Source organism: Lactuca virosa, chromosome 5 (genome assembly GCF_052849685.1).
Source record: "Lactuca virosa cultivar CGN04683 chromosome 5, Lactuca_virosa_CGN04683_v6, whole genome shotgun sequence".
Classification (NCBI taxonomy): domain Eukaryota; kingdom Viridiplantae; phylum Streptophyta; class Magnoliopsida; order Asterales; family Asteraceae; genus Lactuca; species Lactuca virosa.
This window is the reverse complement of record NC_136430.1, coordinates 57,960,447-57,981,643: the sequence shown is the minus strand read 5'-3', so window position 1 is coordinate 57,981,643 and position 21,197 is coordinate 57,960,447. Positions and strand designations below refer to the sequence as shown.

Below are 21,197 nucleotides of genomic sequence, written 5' to 3'. Positions count from 1 at the left end.
CTCTATGTGAGTCGTTATAACCATGCATAATAGTGACTAATTCTCCCGTCTTGGCATTTTTCCAAACGCCGATTTTGATCAAGATTTTGTCACCCTAGACTGGCCGAGTCTAACTGTAGCGAACAGCTCAGGTGTGGGGGAGTCACCCCCGTATAGATCTATACACAAACTTTCGCCCTCCCTCCAGGAGACTCTGGTTATAACTACAGGCTACGGCCGACACTTATTGGTGCCAACCGATAATTCTCACTAAATCCCTATTATTACCCCATGAATTTGAATAACATTGATTACAACCCATTTGATGTTTACATAAATATGAATAAAGCCTAACAAACACGAAAAAGGACAACTATGACCCACTAATCATGTATGTTATTACAGACTGTCGAGTATGCGACGGACACATTAGCCCATCAAGCATATGATAATTGATTTGGACCATATTAGCGATGCAAATGGGCCACGAAGGCCCAATAGCATGTAAGAGCTAGTGAGGGTCCATTAGGCATGTAATTGGGTCACCGGAAGCCCAATAAACATGTGTTGATTATATTGGGCCCAATAATCGTGTAACTGGGTCACCGGAAGCCCAATAAGCGCGAATAAGAAACATTGGGCCCAACCGTCGTATCATTTATAGGTTTATCAATATAAGTTGTGGTATGGGATTTGGTTTACACTTAGTATTTACTTTCGATGTTAAATACTCAATGTTGGTTTGTAACGATATTCTTAGTTTTTATAAAAATATCATTTTTAAACCTTCATGTTGTAAAAATTTATATCTTTGGTCAAATTGTTTATAAATTTACATATTTGGCCCAAAATGTTTATTTGACCATTTCAGTCCCTTTTTCATACAAAATTTACCTTTTCAGCCCTTAATGGTGCAAAATGATACTTTTAGTCCTTTTTGATGAAAAATGACATTTTAGTCCATTTGATTACTTAACTTGGCATTTTCGGCCCAAATAAAATCTTAAATTATAATTTCAGCCCAAAATACAACTTTTGGCATTTTCAACCCTTATTTGTTCAAAACTTGTGTTTATGACTAGTTTGTGGTAAAAATAACATTTTAAACCCATTTTTCTCGAAAATATCATTTTTGGCTTGATTTTTGTGGAAACACACATTTTTCTGGTTTTTGGCTTTTCTGACCAAGTTGTTGGAAAATTTGTAGAAAAATCATCGTAAGTCGAAATTTGGATCCGTAAATTCTAGAAGTTTTTAAATTTTGTCTACTTTGTTCACAATTTTTCTCGTAGTTTTTAATGGTCTCTAACAAGTATGAAATTGCTCACCTTTACAGACTGGTCCGAAATTATATCAAATCTGATAGACAGTTTTATAAAATTCGCCAAAAATTGTAGAAAAATCGTATGAAAACGTGAGAGTAGTCATTTAACTTTTTGCATGTAAAACAGTTTTGAAAAATATTATCATTTAGGTGGTCAAAACAGTTCGAGATTGACCAAAACTTTTCTGTGAAGGGCTGATTTTTTAGTTTAGTTTATAGATCTTTGAACACAACACTCATTTTTACTATTTTGAGTGTATAAATCCCAAATCTACTAGTTTACATGTATTATATATATATAAATACATACATAACCGAGAATGAGAAAAAGGAATAAGAGAGAAGAATTATTTGGGCTAGTATTGAATATACTTGAATTTATAAGGCCCAATTATGGAAGTTTTTCGGCCCATTGAGCCCATATGAGGTTTTACGGCCCAAAAATGTTAAAGGAATTGGTTTACGGCCTAATAAAGCCCAAGAAACCAAGTGAGACATTTTAGGCCCAATATGGCCCAAAATGCTATGGTTTGATGAATGTAGGTCCAACTAAGCCCAAATGAAGTTCCTTGGCCCAAAATAGCTAAATTGAAAGTTTACTGGCCCTTTAGGCCAAATAAGAGGATCCAAATCCATTCTGAGTTTGAATCAGATATTAGGGTTTCAACCCATAATTGAGTATATGAGATGTATTGAATTAGGTTTTGAACTTCACGAGTGAGTTTTAATTCAAATGATTGTTTTTGGAATGAACATTTGTTCATAACATCAACTTAGATTACATGTTACACCAGAGTTGATTAAACGAAGACAGAATTTCCTAGGCAAAACTGCTAGTTGTGACAGAGAGGGGCAACTCTAAGCTCCAAAAACGACATGGAACCAAGGGACTTCATCAATGGGACCAAAAGAGTCCATGAACTCAACCCAAAAGAGATCTAAGAAAATAATCACCAAGTTTGAGACTTTATACCTCAAAAGAGAGCCAAAGGCTGATGAGGTTCTGGATCTAAAGGCTCTAGCTTCTTCAATGAATCTTCAAGAGTGAGCACCTTCTTCAAAATCACCAAAACACTATTCTAATGGTCTTTTAAGCTCCAAGAACACACAAGAAGGTTTAGGGTTTTGTGAAAGTTGTCCAAGGGTGAGAGGGAGGCTGATCTTTGAGGCATTATGTTCTTTATATAGTGTCCATCCCTAAAGTTAGGGTTTTCATTCCGACCCTCGTACGCCCCACGTACCTTCTTGTACGCCCCGCGTACGAGGCTGCGCATCCCGACTCAACCTCGCACCTACGCTGCGCGTTCTTCCCAGCTATGCCTCGCGTAGACCTTTCTCCTCGGTACGCCATGCGTATCACTCGGTACGCCCTGCATACTAGGGTTTTCCCCCAAACCCTAACTCTTCCGAATGCCATAACTCACTCGATACAACCCCGATCTCAACCATCCATATATCCATAGAAAGGCATCGAGACGCTCAACACTATTATCAATTCATACTTACCATCAGATATCCCGAATCTAAAATCCATTTCCCATAAAGCCCGATCGATAAATTATCGAAATACTCTTTTTGCTCCAAGTCACAACCGAATACCCATAACATCCAATATAACATCCACCTCCAAATGAGCCCAATAACTAACTTATTCAAGGATTCTAACCCTACTAATACCCAAACCTTGTTCATCACTTCGAAATGAAAACGTCCTGAAACAGGATGTTACAAATCCCATCTCCTTTTTCCTATCTCCTCTCTCAATTTCTTGCGAGTGTTGGGTGTGAACCATTAGAGGCACGACATTTGTGGTGCTTGCTCTCTAAGCTTCAACAACACAAGGGTTTCTTGTTATTCATCAATAACAATAAAAGGTATGTTTTCTAATCCTAGATGCTAATTTCAAAAATAGTATAGGATTTATAGGGTTTCCCAAATGTTGTTCAAATGTTGTATGTGCAATTAGAGAAAACATAGATCTTCAATTAGGGTTGCATGCACACATAGGTTTTTTGTTTGTTATGCTAAAAAACCCATCAGCTTGTGCCTCTTGAAACCTAGTTTGCGCTTCAATCATTTTTTGTTCCACCCAAATCATAATCTCAACCTTGTTCTCTTGAACTTGCACATATCGATCAAATTTCTCTTCAAAATGATCCATAACACTAGATCCCGTAGACGTCGAACTCGGTTATTTTGCTTTATTTCTTCCAACGGGCCGACAGAGAGGTTGCTTGTTTTCAAGATCGAGTAGATCATCGTTGATGTCGATGTGTGTTCGTCCGCCCGATTGTTTGGAAGTGGCATTCGGGTTTCTTGAACGTATTGAACCAGAAGAGGTTTATGAAGTTCCTTCCGTTTGTTGTATCCATTTTGGAACGTCTTTCAATTTTAGCAACGCTTTCACATACGAAAAAGCTTTGCGGGTTGGCGTTGTTTTTTCAAATTGGCCCAAGGCGGCCTTGAAGACATCCAAATCGTTTGACCCGCTTTTGCGTATATTTTGGAGGTTGTTGTAAATTCCTCAAAATTCCGTGCATTTTAGTAAAATATCGCACAACTTGGAGCTAATTTGATCGGATTTCGAGATTCACTTCCCGTTAACGCATAAAAAAATGCTTCAAACTTTCTCCCAAAAACAGTTGAAGGTTTGATTATCTCATTCAATTGGGTATTGGGAAGCCGAAACCTACGCCTCCGCTAGCTTTTCTTATTCCTCTTTTGTCTGTGGCACCCTTTCTTGGGTAGTAGTGGGTCGAGCCGTTTTTTTTCCTTTCTTCTTTTTTTGTTGAGATGGTGGTGAAGGTTGTGTTTCCGAATTGAAATCCGGCGAATGAGGTGATTGTGATTGTTGTGGTTGTGAAAGTGGTGGTTGTGATGATTGTGGATTAAATTGTTGTTGGAACTGTTGTTGAAAGGCAGGAAAATGTTGATATTGTTGTTGGAAAAGTGATGTTTGTTGGATATGAGAACCGGTTTGAAGCAAATTGGCAAAACCACCTTGAGGTGATTCCATGGTCGAGAATTGGCGATGAGTGGTATCTAACGCAAAGCGTTATCGGGTTTGCGATTTTTAATTTTTTTTTTTCTTTTGGGGGGGGGGGGGGTTGGTTCGGATCCATTTTTGATGGTTGTGAAAATGTTGTGTGTATTTTGTGTATAGAGAAAGAAAAGAATGGTATAAAAAATGAGGGTTAAAAATTTGGTATTTATAGATATAAAATGTTTGTTTAATTAAAAAAAATAGTCGTTCAACGGCTACATCCCATTCCAAATCGAAGGAGAGGCCTGATTGGCAGTTTGCGTTCGTCGTCCGGAACACGAGCCACAACGACCACACCCGACCACGAATGGCTGGGGTAGTATGCACGGATCGTTTTCGTGGCCACATATACCACGATGTCTCTCGTCGTTGGTATACCATTTGGCCTTATATTGATATAGAAGTAGTTATAAAAGCCGATGTGACAAACAACCTTATAACAAATAATTTTCTTTTGGATAAGTACCATATATTATTTATAAAAAGATAGTTTATGGGTTCATATCAGGTTTGAATATGTAGAGAGATTTTATGTAATGTCCAAATTCGAGTAAAATATTTTTACAAAGATATTTTAAATGTTTAATTTGTACTCACCCTCCTACTACAATATAATAAAATAATATTTAAATAACTAATTAACTATGTTCTTCAAATCGGAGCCGTAGATTAACAAATGACACGTGATATGATTGGGCATCCCACGTGATCCGAAGCCACCAATCAGGTTCAAATGAAAAGCAGGGGCAAAGCCGTCCACTCAAAAGAGCAACTGAAATCGAAAGGAGTTCCCGCCTGCAACCAGAAACAAACCCTCCATCGACTTCAGCTAAATTTTCAAAATTTTCAAAACCCTAAAACCAAATCCCTCTCAAAATCTAACATCTTAAACCCCCATATCCCGCCATTGTCAACCACCTTGCATCTCTTTGTGAACCACACGCTAGATCTACATACTGTGCGAAACATGGCGATTCCTTCGCCTTCATATTCCTTAGCTACGAAAGAACCGGCCTCTGGATCTACTACCTATTGCCGGAAGCAGAAATCTCTCGGTCTTTTATGTTCCAAGTACTACAGTTGTTCTATTGCATGAAACCTTCATTCCGATCTATGAGTTTATAATTTAGCTAATCATGTTCACGTATTGCTGTATATAGTTTCTTGAGCTTGTACAATCGAGATGGAGTTGAAACTGTTGGATTGGACGACGCAGCATCAAGACTAGGTACTTTCACGTTTTGTTTTTTTAGGAATTGTATGCAGTAAATTTACTTTTACACCTTTTGTTGGTTCTTGTGAGAAATTTATAGATCTTGATCTGATATCAAAATACGGGATTTCAGGTGTGGAGAGACGACGGATTTACGATATTGTCAACGTTTTGGAAAGTGTTGGTGTATGATTTCTTCCCTTTTTTATAATTCTATAAAGTTTTATGACAAGAATTTGAGTAAATTTCAGATCTGAGTTCTTGATGTTTCAATTGAATAGGTTCTTGTAAGAAAAGCCAAAAATACGTATTACTGGAAAGGACTTGGAGCAATCCCAAAGGCGTTAGAGGAGCTAAAGGTGATTAGTTTTGTATTCGCATAATCTAATACAAATCCATATATCTTTCATCGAACCTTTTCTTTATCGTTTTACCTAATTGCGTAACAGGAAGAAGGTTTCAGAAACAACGATGAACCGATTGATTGTAAATCTGGAAAGGTAATTACACAATGAATTTACAATTTACTTACCGTCATCCTTTCCATAACCCAACTTCAAAGGAGAACTTGTGAAATGAAATTAGGGTTGTTATTTTTCCTTTTAGGTTTGGGAAGATGATGAAGATGAAAGATTCTCCAATTCTAGTGCTTCCTTCCAGGAAAAAGCAGATCCAGATTCCATGCATAAATCTCTCGGGTTGTTCAAATCAGGTTATTCCATCTGTCATAAACTGCAATCATTACTATTACCCTTTAAATTTTCAATAAAAAATGGATATTTCAAGATTTTGAAAGAATCTTTGCATTTGTTTTTAACAGAAAACCGGAAGGAGAAATCTCTGGGACTTCTCACTAAGAACTTCCTCAAACTTTTCCTATGCACACCTGTAAGTAAATTCCACAATTACTCTTTCATTCTATAAAATCTTGACTACCCTTTAATTATTTCCTCAATGTTCTTTTAGTCTGATACACTTTCTCTTGAGGACGCTGCAAAAATATTGCTTGGAGATGCTCGGAATCCATCATTGACAAGAAGTAAAAACTCTTGACTATCCTTTCAATTCATTGATACGAAAGAAAATTACTCATTGTAGCTGATGGCATTTTGGTAATTAATCATTGCAGCTAAAGTCAGACGGCTATATGACATTGCTAATGTGTTATCTTCCATGAATTTTATCGAGAAGATTCATCACCCGGAAACCCGAAAGCCAGCCTTTAGGTGGTTGGGTATGAGAAGTCAAAGTCAAAGTCAAACAGATAGCAAAACAGGATTAGTTAATCCGGAATCCAAGAAAAGAGCATTTGGGACTGATCTTACAAATACAAACATTTCCTTCAAAAGAAACAAAACGGTTTTAGATGTAGGTGTGGACCAGGGTGTGAAACTGGGAGTTTCACACTCTGGTTCAGGTTCAGACCGGTTGGGTCTGAAAGATCTAACCGGACTGGTTCAAGGTGAGAGCAAGGAAGTAAAGAAGAGTCAAGATTGGGAAAGTCTAGCATCGACTCATCGTCCACAATATCACAATCAGGGTAGATTTTACATTTTTACTTAATTTGATTAATTATTGGTAATGTACTTTGACTTATAGTTTGACTAATGATGCAGCGTTGAGAGATTTGTTTGTTCATTACATGGATGCATGGAGTTCATGGTATTCTGAGGTTGCTGAAATGGATCCAATAGAAGCGGTTTAGAAGGGCAGATTAGTCAATTCATTGATTGAAAATTGATGAGAAGAGATGGCTAGAAATGGCCATCCTCAAGAGTTGATATAGTACATTGCCATAACTAGAGAGAATGATTTCATGTGGTGTTGTACCTTGTAGTCCAAGCCCTATTTTGGTTTGGTAGTGTTGATACTTGATTGTAGCTTTTATTTTCTTTGAAATCTCAAAAGAAAATTTTATGAAGAAGGGATTTGAAGAATGTGGATAGATGTCCAAGATGCGTCACAAATAAAAAGTTAGTTTGATTGAACCAAATCTTATATCTATATGTGATATGTGATAGAGTGGATGGATTGAACAACGAGTCAAAGGGTAAATTTCACATATATTTGAAATTTTAAAGACAAATTATATAAAAACCACACTAGTTTCAGAATTTCTTGATAAAATCATTCAAATTTAGCCATTGAGATTTTGATTTTTGTTTTAAATACAACCGCTGTAAAGAGTTGTGTTAATTTTATTAAACCGCAGAACCTTGAACTCTAAAAATAACTATAATTTTACACTTTTTTTTTTAGTTTAACCATCTCAAAGATTTTTTTATGACTTTACCATGATAACTTTATTTCTTAAAAAGTCACTTTAATTAGGTACAAGGGGCTTCCCCTTTTATATTGATGATATCAAAAAAATAGTTTGATTACTATTGTAATCAAAAATATTTTTTTATTGAAGAGCTTTTAGTAAAAAACTATAACTAGAACAAAATATTTTTGAAATATTGGGAATCCAAATTGGAGCCAGTTATGTTGGTTCTTAGGAGTTTGGAACAGGTCCTAGAACCATTTATCTGATACTATGTTCCATTTTTTTGCAAAAATTTCTCATTGCAAACCATCAAAATTAACGATTACAACCCTTAAGAATTAAAAGATTGGAAACTACAAAAACAAAATCCTTATGAATTGATAATTACAAATTGTAGATTTTAATCATTACAAACCGTAAAAGCAAACCATTAAAAATTAAAACAAAAATCAACTGAACCAAAATCAATCAACTATTATAACACATCCCTACATTCTTAACCTTTTTAAGGTAAATTTCTTTCAAATAAACCAACTTCTCATGGTTTATTTCATTTGAAATATATCAAGAAAGCTCTTACAGGTTATTGAGATGGAGGTTTGTACCAACCCCAAGGCTGGTCAGAAATATATCGAGTCACCTGCTTCACATTCTGGTAGTTCTCAAGACCCCTGAAAATATATACAAAAAAAAAAAAAAAAAATACAAGTTTGTCTTTGATTGAATATAAAATGTTTTTTTTCTTACAATTTATGAAAAAAAAAAAATTAGTATTGAATTTGAATGTATGGAAGAAGTTTCTAGAATCATCACCGTTCTCCTAGCTCACGACCAAAACCACTCCGCTTTTTCCCACCCCATGGAGCTTGAGAGAAGCATGGTTGCGAGCAGTTGATCCATACAATACCTGCCTCAAAACCCTGTACATATATACATATACTTCATAAGTATATATATATATATATATATATATATATATATATATATATATATATATATATATATATATATATATATGTTATTATTATTATTGAAAAACTAATGATTTATATTATTACCTTTGATACACGCTCACATCTTTCCAAATCTTTGGATATTACAGCAGCACCCAGTCCATAACTGTGAATACATCCATCACAAAATAAATTAAGAAATATAATATAATCCTTGAGTTGAGTTGAGTTAACTTAACTCACTGAGTATCGTTTGCTAATTCAATGGCTTCTTCTTCTGTGGTGAATGTTTTTACACAAAGAACGGGTCCGAAAACTTCCTCTTTCCATATTTCCATGGATCTGGTAACATTAGTAATGATGGCTGGCTCCATATAGAATCCTTTTTTTAAATGCTGTAAATTTAAAAAAATAAAAAATAAAATAGAGCAATGTTATTTCATCTTATGTGTGGAGACAAAGAAATATACTTTAAAATACCTGAGGACGTTCTCCTCCACATAAAATGGTTGCACCTTCACTTTTGGCTGTTGATACAAAACTTCAATACCTTTTTCATACTGAAATATCAATTAATCAATTAATTCTTTTAATCCGTTTTCAAAAACCCATAAAAGGAATATATATTTATTATTTAAATTATTACCTGTCCAGCACAGCACTAACTATAGGCCCAAGCCTACAACCTTCCTCCAAAGGGTCACAAATCTTTATGTTTTTAGCCCACTTAACAAGCTTCTCTAAAAACTCCTCACTAATACTTTCCTGAAACAAATATCATAATTATTTTATTCCACTTACACTTTCAAAATTCAAATTATTTTACGACTTACATGTACTATAAGCCGAGATGTTGCACTGCATATTTGACCATTCGTCCAGAAGCAACCAAACAGCGTCCACTCAACAGCTGTTTGTATGCCAATCAAGAAAGAAAAAAAAAATTACTTTCTTTTTTTCATTATAATAAAGTACTATCAAATTAACATAAAATCCAGAAACAAGAAACCTTTATCAATGTCCACATCATCAAACACCACTATTGGACTTTTCCCACCTAGTTCAAGTGTAACAGGCTGAAAAGTAACCATTACAAAAATAAAATAACAAGGAAATTAAAAAATGAACTGAAAGTCAGAAACAGAAATCATGGGAAATTGATTAATACCTTAACATTTTGAGCAGCAGCAGTCATGACCTTGCTTCCTGTGGCACTGCTTCCCGTGAATGCAATCTGTAAAAGAATCATTTTTCATCATTTTAATATTTTGGCATAAAAGAGGTGAATAATATCATTTAAAGGAAACAAGAACTAGACCTTGTCAACATTGGGGTGAGCTGCTAATGGTGCACCTGCTTCTTGACCTAATCCAGTCAGAATATTGAGAATACCAGGAGGGAGTCCCACCTCTCTGCATATTTCACCTAATTCCAGACAAGTACTGAAATTGAATAGCAACTCATATCATATACATAAGCAAGAGTAGACAACATTAAAAAATACATAAAGAATCATACTTACAGAGATGCTAATTCTGATGGTTTGAGTATGGCAGCACATCCAGCTGCTAGGGCAGGAGCAACTTTCCAGGTGGCCATCAGCAAAGGGTAATTCCTATAGGTAAAATGAAGGAGATGATTGTTTGAACTTTGCATTACACCTCACTGAATCAGAAGAGAGAGGAAGTATTAAGTATACCATGGAGTAATCAATCCAACAACACCAATAGGTTCCCTGATAAGATGACACTTAAATGTATCCATTGGAAGAGCAACAGATGCATTTTGTTTTCTATCCAACTCTTCAGCAAGGTCAGCACTGTACTCAAAGCATCCAGCAACATCATCCTAAATGATTAAATGCCATATATTAGCAAGTTAGTTCATTAACGAACCTAGTGATGTCATTATATGCAATTAACATACCATATCCCAAGCTGCTTCTTCAAGTGGTTTGCCACAATCGATGGCTTCAAGTTTTGCCAATTCAGATTTTTTCTCCACTATCTGTATATAGAACTTATGAATTTGAGACAAAGAAGATGAAGTAACGCCTTGTTCCCGAGTTCTACTTAAGGAGGGAAATGGGAGGATACGGAGGGAAAGTGAGGGGTGTCGAAGGAAAATCGTGTTCCCGAGTTTCATTAATGGAAGGAAAGTGAGGGGAGGGGAAGGATTTTGGAGTCATATTTTCCTTCCAAATTTTCCTCTCAAATTGGGCGGATTTGGGAAGAAAGTGAGGGGAAGGAAAATTTCATGTTTTATTTTCTTTTTCCTCCTAACTCGGGAACACAAAAACTTAAAATTTTCCTATCATTTCTTTTCATTTCCTTCGAACTCGGGAACAAGGTATAACGAATATTTTCCTTCCCCTCCCTTTCTTTCTTTAGGTCAAAATTTTCCTTCCCTTTCCTTTAATGAATTTACAAAAAAACTGGGGAACAAGGCGTAACAGATAACCCCACACACACACACCTACACCTTTGAAGCAATAGCACGCAAATACTTGGCACGATGAGCTCCTGATGCTGATGCCCACTCTTTCCCTCCATTACGTTTAAGAGCTTTGTGAGCAGCATCCACAGCAACGCTAACATCTTCTTCTGTAGCAGCTGGAATATCCCCTGAACACAATATTTCGAACATAACCAAGTTAACATACAAAAACCCTAACAACTTACACAGCCATGAAATCAATAACAGATGTGTAAATCGCAAAAACATAATTATTTGGAGAAATGAGACCAGAAAGAACATTTAGAAATCTGTGAGCTGCATACAATATGCACAATACATAATTACATATGCATAATCCGCGAATTTATAACTTTTAATTTTTTGGAAAAATTAAACCAGAATAAACATCCAGAAGCAAGTGAATGTAAACTGCAATGATTAGAAAGCAGGATACAGATCTATAATCTGACAACTTCCAGTGTGAGTGTTTGGAGTGGCGGGACTAGGAACTAGGAAGAGGAGAATAGGTGTACCAAATTACCAATGATCTGCTCGGTGGCTGGATTGATGACGGGGATGCGGTTCTTCCTAACAGGTTCTCTCCACTCGCCATCGATGAATAACTGACGTGATGGTATTAGGATCGACATGCCAGATATACGGCTGATCGATTAAAGTGTGTCGGAGAGTTCGACGACTGAGCTGTGGTTGAATGACACTAGTTAACGGCGGAATAAAAACACAACGACGGATGTGAAGAAGGTCTCAGAAACGAGTAGGCAGAGTGTAAAAATCGACTGTGTTGACTGTGTTCCGATGCAAGTCCACGGTAGGGGAATCGAACCCCGTGCCTCTCGCATGCGAAGCCAGCGCTCTACCATATGAGCTACACCCACATATTGTTAGTTATTTTCCCGTAATCTTTAATATATATATTCAAACAATATTCAGTTATATCATCTACTTGTTTGTTGAATATTATATAGTTATATAATTTAGAGAGAGTTTTTTTTACTGAATAACCGAACCGAAACTAGATCCTAACCAAATAAGTTACGCGGTTCGGTTTTTAGTTTTCTATTTTGGGCTTATTAGGTTATCGAGTATTTTGGTAAGGTTTACCCAAATAAATGCTTAATCGACTCTAAATGAACCGACAGAATAATCTATCATAAGGTTTTTCAATTTACTCTTATCACAAGGTATACGTACTTACTAAATAACGGAAATACAAATAATTATTATACACAATAAAAGTCGTTGTGTCGTTGCGTCTTATGAACATAAACAAGTATTGAGCCGGCTCCAAAACTAGGTGGTTTGTAGCCGGCGGGATTTGAAGTCATCGTTCTTATCTTCCAATGCATGTATTCCGGTTGTTGCAATAGCTTTCCTCCATCTATGTAACACATGCTTTTCTTCAATAAACCCATATATTGAAAGTATCATCATACTTTCCATCTCTCTCTACAATTGCTTCACACCACCACCCATCAGTGTTGCCGATGGTTTGCCGCGTACTTCGTAATCGACCGATATGAGCAACTTTTTCTTGGGGATTTATTGCATAAAGCACACTATCTAAAAGTAGCGGAATAATCAAAAGATTTACCTAAGTGCATATGTATCCATGAATCTAGGTTTTACTAGTTTAAGCAACATACTTTAAAACCAAAATAAAAGAATAGAACACTTACATCTTGATCCTTAGATCATGTGATTGACAACTTTTTCAATGGACATAGAGCCCAAAGTAGAACTCCTCTAATACAGTCAGACCCAAGACTCCAGAAGCGAACAGGGAACAAACCCTATTGGGGTTTATGCGAAATTCACCAACCTTATGAGAGTTATGAATTTTGTCCATATTGAGAGAGAGGGGGGGGGGGGGAGAAAAACAAAAATTTAAAGGAAAGATCATCTAACAGATAAATCCTCAAGAGATTCAAACTCTTAGGGTTTATCTTTTCATTATCTGAAAGCTACTTTATCCCTATCTGGGTGTCACAACTAGCATTCTAGCTAGGAAATTCTGTACTCTTGTAAACATTATCTACTGTAAACTCGTAAACCCTAATTCATGTTATGCTTGAAATTCAACCCACTTTCATGAAACTTAACTTTTGGGCCATAATGGGCCTAAAATGGATTGGTTTATCTTAATGGGCCTTGTTGGGCCATAACAAATCCAATAAGCCCTAATGGGCCGTAAAACTCATTCTTTTATGCAATTTGGGCCGTAAACTACCCTAAGGGTCCAATGGGCCGAAACACCATCAATTTGGGCTTCATATTATGGACTCTAGCATAAAAGGCCCAAGCCTTTCTTTCCCTTCTCTCTCTCTCGGCCCAACTACAAAAAAATGGGAGAAGAGTTGACTTTTAATGGTGCCACCTCATAAATATACATAGGGTATCCATGCATTATTCTCATGTTTCCATGCATGTCAACTCATCCCACTCTCTCCCCTCTCCCCTCTTCTTGTTTCGGCCGAAGACACACAACACACACACACACTACACAAAAATTCTCTCCATTTCTCTCTAAGGCCATCTCCTTCCTTCCTTCAAGGAATTCTCGAAAATTTGGCTTGGATTCAAGAGTCTTCATCAAGTGTTGTCAATCTTTGGTAAGTCTTTACACATCCAAGCTTCATAACTTCACTCTCTTGTTAGATCATTCCTTTACACAAAGTTTTTGGTGTTTATACTCTTAGAAATCTTCTTGAGTTCGAGATCTACTCAAGGAAGTTGCTAGGACCAAACTCTTCCATTTCCTTTCTTCAAAACAGAACCCACAAACCTCTACCCCTCTATTTTTTGGTTTTCATATGATTTATGGGGGAGAATACAAGTAAAATGTGAAGATCTATGTGTATTTGTGTGTTATGTGTGATTTCTTGTGTTTGGTGGTAAATATGTGCTAAAAATGAAAGATATTTCGAGATCTATAGTTCAAGAAGGAAAAATATGTGATCTAGGTCTTATTTCACTTAACATGTCAAGATAAACTACTATACAAGCTCTAAAATAACACACTACAACATAAAACTTATTATTGGACTATTTTTGTCAAATAAACAAAAGTTTGGGAAAAAGTTGTCATTTACGGTTTTTACAAGGCTCAAAAATGTCAAAACAGTTAAAATGAAAGTTTCTATGAACATCATGTTTTTCAAAGGACTAAAAATGAAATTTGTAGCTTATTGGACTTTTCGACCCAAAGGCCCAAAGTTGCGAAAAATATGGTTTTAAGGGGGCTGAAATGGTAAATTTCTCAAAACAGTGGGTAGAAAAGTAAATAAATCTATTTCTGGGGTTAAAATGACTTTAATTGCTAAAAAGGATTGAAAATGCAAAGATTTTGGATTTTGGGTAAAAAGTGTAAAAATTGCGAAAAAGGTGGATTAAAATGCAAGTATTTTAACTAAAGGGTTGAAACTTTCTGAAAATTTACTTTTGGGCTTAAAACATTATTTAAATAAGTGTTTGGGTCAAAAAGGTCAAGAAAAATAGTTCAAGGATCTAATATGTCATTTTTTTTATAAAAAGGACTAAAATTGCCAACTTGACAAAATAAGGGGCTGAATAGGTCAAACAAATGTTTTTGGTCAATTATGTTAATAATAAAATAATTGGGTCAAAATATGCAAAACTTTATAACTTATGGGTTTTAAATAGAAAAATAACTATTTTTATAAATCTATGAATCGTTATAAAACAAATTTGTGATTTTTACGACATATCGATTAAACAACTCGCAGCATTAATACTACACAAAATAAGTAAACATTCTAATGGTTGGGCTTGAGAGATTCTAATCATGCTTAATGGGCCTTCGTGACTCATTAACATGACTTTTGGGCCCAACATAAATAATACATGTTATTGGGCCTCCTGTGACCCAATTACATGCTTAAGGGACCCTCAATGGTTTTTACATGCTATTGGGCCTCAGTGGCCCATTAGCATTACTAGTAAGGTCCAAATATATCATATGCGAAATGGGCCAACGCACTTTTCGTATACTCGACAGCCTAAATAACATACGAAATTAGTAGGGCCTAGTAGTCCTCTTCTCCTCGTCTGTTAGGCTTATCCTCTCTTCAAGTAAACTAAAATCAGGTCATTAATCAAGGTTAATCAAATTCATGTGGATTAAGTGAGTAATAACGGGTGACACCAATAAGTGTCGGTCGTAGTCTGTAGTTGTAATCAAAGTCTCCTGGAGGGAGAGCGAGAGTTTGTGTATAGATCTATACGGGGGTGACTCCCCCACACCTAAGCTGTTCGCTACAGTTAGACTCGGCCAGTCTAGGGTGAAAAAATCTTAAGATCAAATTTCGGTGTTCATTAGAATGTCAAGACAGACGAACTAGTCATTATCATGCATGGTTATAACGACTCACGTAGAAATCCAATATCATTAATAAAGGGAAATCATATTCATTCGATGTGGCGATACAATAATGTAAAACAATCATAACTTTTTATCGGAAAACATTGGGTTTTCCGGGGAAACCAATCTTACTCATTTGTACTTCAAAAACTATAATGTAAAACTTCTCATTTATTCACGTTTTGAAATCATTCACGCATATACTTACAGGATCATCACAACATTTTTCAAGAAAAGTCTTAATACAGAAAATATCGGATTTTCTGGGTTTTTACGAATGACATAAACTACTTTACATCAAACACACTTATGAACTCACCAACATTATATATGTTGACCGTTTTCAAAATAACTTGTATTCTCAGGTAATCGTTAGACAAGGAAGCCTCCAGTGTGTTGAAAGTTTCTTTTGTAGTTGCTAATCACCAAACACTTTATATTTTGAAATCATGTAATGTAAACCTTGTACTTGATGTAAACAATGCCAGTTGTACTATGTAATGTTTGGTGATGAATGTGTTATGTTTCATGTATACTCATTGTGATGATATTTCAATTTTAGTCACGCGAGCCCTCGGACGTTTCCGCCGTCTGGTTCGGGGGTGTGACACTGGGATATAGTTAAAATCATCCACCTCCTCTTTCTGGATGGTTCTAGAAAATTTCAATTAATTCCAAGGATTTAATTAAAATTCAACCCATTTAATTAATTAGAACTATTTAATTAATTACCAAAATAATTTCTAGTTAATTTATTAATTCCTTAATAAATTAACAACTTATTTTCTCCATTTCCTTAATGTTATTTGTGTCGCGAGGCCAACCCAAAAGGACTTTATTATTATCCAGAAAGATTACCAACTAGTTAATGTATTTCCAATAGTCTCGCACGTAAATAAGTCGTTAACTTTGTAAGGTCTTAATACTTCTCAAATAACTAACAAAGAGTTAATCATTTAATGCAACTGCCAAACACTTGATCTTAATTAGGTTTAGAACTTAGATAAGTGACCCGTTATTCCTTTTTCTAGATATCTGTATGAACTTGAGACATGGATAATGTACAATCGTAGAGTTCAAAAATTTGTTTCCCGATAAAGATTTCTGACAATCACATCTGATTTCTAAATTGAACAAATCAATTTAGTCAGGACCCGGCCAGGTACATCCGATGTCGGTACGAAATCATCATGGGGCCCAAGGATATCTCTTCTCCTATTAAGGAAGAAGTAACAAATAAACTTTGACTACATAATTTTTGTCTACTAGTCTAATCATACATGGACATACTCTTTATGACTACTAGTTACAGATAGCGTTGGAGTACACTTATGCACAACAGATTTTGTAAGCAAAACCCCATATGCATCTTGGTTTGAAGATAAATGATGTTATCTTCTTAGAATTACCCATGACAAGATCCATAAAATAATCTCTAAGTGCGGGTTGTTCCAATACTTAAAATCCTCATTTCAAGTACTCATGCAGTGTTAGCGTAATTTATTATGCAATGTTCAATCTCGTATGGTCCAATCAACCAACACTTATGACAGTCTTAAATTCCAATACTCACTCCTAAGAGTACGACCGACTGTGGAGTTTTGAACATAATTAAATATTCTGGAAGTGGAATCTGCCTCATGCATATATTTATAACCTATAAAACCCATCAATAGTATAAGAACCATTGTTTTATGTTGATTGTGCATAAAATGAATAGATCAAAATCAGGGTTTATCGAAAATAAACCATAACCATAAAAATTTCGATTTTGGCTACGGTTCTTGAAACCCTAGCCTCCATCCTTATTTTCGAAAATATGGCTCTAAGGTTTCCTTAGGGTTTCTCTTGTTTCCTTAATTATTATTTTAAATGCCTTCAAATTTGAATAATTAAAATTTGATAAACCTAAACCCTACTTTTCAAAAATTAGTAGGGTTTTGGATAAAGATTAAATGTGAATTATTTTATTAATTGTTTAATTTAAATAATTGTTTAATCCCTAAATGATTTAAATTAATTTAACTAAGAGTTTAATAAAAAGATAAAGACCGAATCAGATTTGATTCAAATTAGTTTAACTAATAGCTTAATTAAAAGATAAAGATTAAATCATGACTGATTTGAATTAATTTAATCAATACTTTAATTAAAAGATATGGATTAAATCATAATTGCTTTAATATTAATTAATTAAAAGTTTAATCTGAATAATTAATATTTAAACCTTGTATTTTGAAAAAGTTTTAAAATACATCTTATATATAATATTAAAAAGTTTAATTACTATATGTACAAGAAAAGTCAGTCGAATCACTAGTAAGCCTCATTCACGAAGCCATATTATGAAGAGGGTATAAGGAAACGAGCTATAAAATGACCGTTGAATGTATGCCCTTTTCACCCACCGCTCTCCTGTATGGTGGAGGTTCGTTAGCTGAACGGATTTGATAGAACACAATCTCATTTAAAGTATAATGTTATAAAAGTACTTATACCTTCTTTAAAAAAATCCGACTCTATTTTCTTTAGGAAAATGTGAAAAGTATGTTAATCCATGAAAAAACACACATCATTCTTTATTAGACGTTAGTGGATCGTACGCGGTTAACCAACACACTAATTTTGGGACTATAAAGTTGAATGATGGTACAAATCGTAAATTATCATTGTTGATGGAGCGCGTGTGGTTAACCAACACATCAAGTTGAGATGATAAAAGACATCAATGTTGTCAAGCGAGTTTGCATGATTATTCACATCTCGTTTGTAATCATCGGCATCCCAGTCACAAAAGTGAGAGCAGAATCCGATATTAAACATGTCATTGATAAGATTCATTGAATATCAAAAGATCTAGGAGTTGTATAAGATTGAAATTAGTAAAAGCCTTACCTACCTAAAATAGATTTGAATTTGATTATGATATCCCCTTCAAAGTTCGAATAGAAAATATGGATCCTAGCCTTAATTTAAATTTTGGGTTAATAAATAAGGATTAAAATCAACTAACTTGAATTCTCTCCTTTTCCATTTTTAGATGTCATATGAAGATATAAATGATCTTCCTCGTTCTTATGGAAATGGTTTTCCTCAATCTTCTGAAGACGGTCTTCCACATTCCGATCAAGGTGAAAATGTCTTCCCTTCTTCGAGTAATGGTGGAACTGGACATCATGCTTCTTCAACTCTTCCACCTCCTCCTCCCGTGACTCTCACAAAGTCACATTTTCCCCAAGTTTAAAGATATAAGACTACTCCAGCCTTATTGGCATGTAGACATCAAATTGGAAATTCTGTATGTGCGCATGTTCTGAAAATGAAGTCGTACATATAGAATGGGTGTCGTTTTCCCAAGGAAGCAAGCCATAGATTTAGTTCTTCTATCGCTTCCAAAGTCATATAACCAGTTCATTGAGAACTTTTATGTGAGGAACCTCGACATGAACCTAATTGATCTGAACCAAATGTTGATGGTTGCTAAAGCAGAAATGCTTAAGAACACATATGAAGCAGAGATGCTTATATGGTCCGATTCCAAGGTTTCCATGGACATTGGCAATAGTGACATTGGTGGTCCAGAAAAGATTTCTTTTCCCAATGAAAATGGTGATGGGTTTTGAGCATTCTAACACTTCCTAAGTGTACATGCAACCCTAATAACCTTGAATATATGTTTTCTCTATATACATGCAAATTTCTTTTTCAAGGTTATTTCCTAACTAGCATGGCATGGGGATTACATAAAACATAAAAACTAGTAGAAATACATACCTTGTTGTTGCTTGGATTCCTTCAAGACTTTGTGAGCCTAGCACCCCAAATGTTGTGCCTCAAATGCTTCACACAACACCACAAGACTTGGAATAACTTGAGAGAATACTTCTAGCACTCAAAATCGGTTATGCCCTCTCTAGTAACACTAGGTCCACTAGGTCACCATTTTGCTAGCCATAGGGTTCCTTTTATAGTGTTGTCACAATTAGGGTTTACACATGAATGCCCTTAATTGTCATGACTCTTGATTTCTCATGACCCATGGGTTTGTAACTCCCATGGACTATCCATGGAGCTCCATATGGTTATAACCAAACCCATAAACCATGGATCATTAATCCACCATAAAAGAATTGATGATTGTCATAATCAACCCTATATATTTAATTAGTCTCACTTTGATCACCAAATTAATACTAGATTAATACTTGATCAATACTAATTAAATAATACTATTATTAATATATTAGAACTTATAATATATTAATAATCATAAGTGCCTTATTCTCTCATTTAGTCTATCTAAGTATTGCAATGCCATGCAACCCAAATGGACCATGCCGGGTCGGGTCAAGTACATACCAAATAAAGTTATGGACTTAGACACTATATCCAACAGTCTCCCACTTGGATAAGTCTAATAACTATATTTGCAAATATGACTTCAAAATCCGACTAGCAATCGTAGCTCTTTCAAAGTCTCTCGGAACTGAGATGATGATGATACGTCATTTAAGATAAGTGATCATATAATCCTCTGTTCTCATGATATCAGCCGGACAAACACATGGAACATGGTCTTACTTATTGTCCAACATTTGTTTCTCGATCTCTGATTTGTTTCGACATAGAACTAAATTGAACACATCAATTAGGTTCTGACAGGGCCCGGTACATAGGTCAAAACCAAATCATCGAGGGGCCCAGATATCGCTTCTATTTCTAGAAGGAACAGATAAACTTCGACTGATATGCTTGTACTAACTACTTGTTGAATTATTCACAAAGGCACGTTTTATGACATCGAGTTACCAATGCGTTTTCGTGCAATCAATGAATAACCAACTCATAGTCAACAACTCATATCTCTAGGTTTGAAGATTTATATGATATTACCGTCTCACGATCACTCGAGATAAATTCCATGAAGTGATGCAAGTGAGCGTGGGTTGGATCCAATACTCAGCCCTTATGAGTACTCATGAATGCTGTAGCAACCATTGCATTGTCCAAAGCACTTTTAGACAAATCATACAAGCCAAATTCATGACAGTCTTAAATCAATACTTACTTCCAAAGTTTGACTGACTGTGGATGGTTTGAATAATAACATAATTATTCTGGAAGTAAAAACATGCAAAATTGAAACATAATAAACAATCAACACAAGATAGTAACACCTTACTCATAAATAAATAACAACTTTTATTTATCATCAAATGTCAATTACATTTTACAAGTTTCAGGAATCTAATTATTGAAACTAGTATCATCCTTCAGCCCAATGCGCCTCGCATGCTGTAAATGCTTAACCCTGCTCAGTCCCTTCGTGAGGGGATCTGCCGGGTTCTCATCTGATGATACCCTCTTAGCCACGAGGAGTCCTTCTTCTATTCGATGTCTGATGAAATGGTATTTTCTGTTAATGTGCCTAGATCTCCCGTGATCTCTTGGTTCCTTAGCCAAAGCAACCGCACTTTCGCTGTCACAGAAAATTTCCATTGGCTCTTTTATAGCTGGTACAACTCCAAGGTCTCCGATGAAGTTCTTTAGCCATATCGCC

At 35.4% G+C, this 21,197-nt stretch overlaps 2 protein-coding genes across 2 annotated transcripts; one reads left to right on the top strand and one right to left on the bottom strand.

Moving 5' to 3' along the window:
* Positions 1–5,124: 5,124 nt before the first annotated feature.
* DEL1 (DP-E2F-like 1) lies at positions 5,125–7,552 on the top strand. Its single transcript, XM_079051818.1, has 10 exons — positions 5,125–5,417; positions 5,507–5,574; positions 5,693–5,745; positions 5,841–5,918; positions 6,009–6,059; positions 6,166–6,271; positions 6,380–6,447; positions 6,526–6,598; positions 6,689–7,099; positions 7,176–7,552. Exons 1-10 carry the CDS (start codon positions 5,314–5,316, stop codon positions 7,262–7,264), a joined length of 1,101 nt encoding a protein of 366 aa, XP_078907944.1. The 5' UTR covers positions 5,125–5,313; the 3' UTR covers positions 7,265–7,552.
* Positions 7,553–8,182: 630 nt separating this feature from the next.
* Positions 8,183–11,909, bottom strand: ALDH10A9 (aldehyde dehydrogenase 10A9). Its single transcript, XM_079051138.1, is given in 15 exon segments — positions 8,183–8,499; positions 8,642–8,748; positions 8,887–8,947; positions 9,025–9,176; positions 9,262–9,331; positions 9,428–9,546; positions 9,615–9,691; positions 9,791–9,857; positions 9,950–10,015; positions 10,100–10,223; positions 10,304–10,396; positions 10,481–10,629; positions 10,708–10,788; positions 11,263–11,405; positions 11,780–11,909. Coding segments are annotated over 15 exon segments (1,506 nt in total). The 5' UTR covers positions 11,889–11,909; the 3' UTR covers positions 8,183–8,411.
* Positions 11,910–21,197: the final 9,288 nt, after the last annotated feature.

Coding starts and splice junctions, on each gene's coding strand:
- DEL1 (XM_079051818.1), top strand. CDS start 5,314: ATGGCGATTCCTTCGCCTTCATATTCCTTAGCTACGAAAGAACCGGCC. Junction 5,575..5,692: donor CGACGCAGCATCAAGACTAG/GTACTTTCACGT, acceptor ACGGGATTTCAG/GTGTGGAGAGACGACGGATT. Junction 5,919..6,008: donor AGGCGTTAGAGGAGCTAAAG/GTGATTAGTTTT, acceptor ATTGCGTAACAG/GAAGAAGGTTTCAGAAACAA.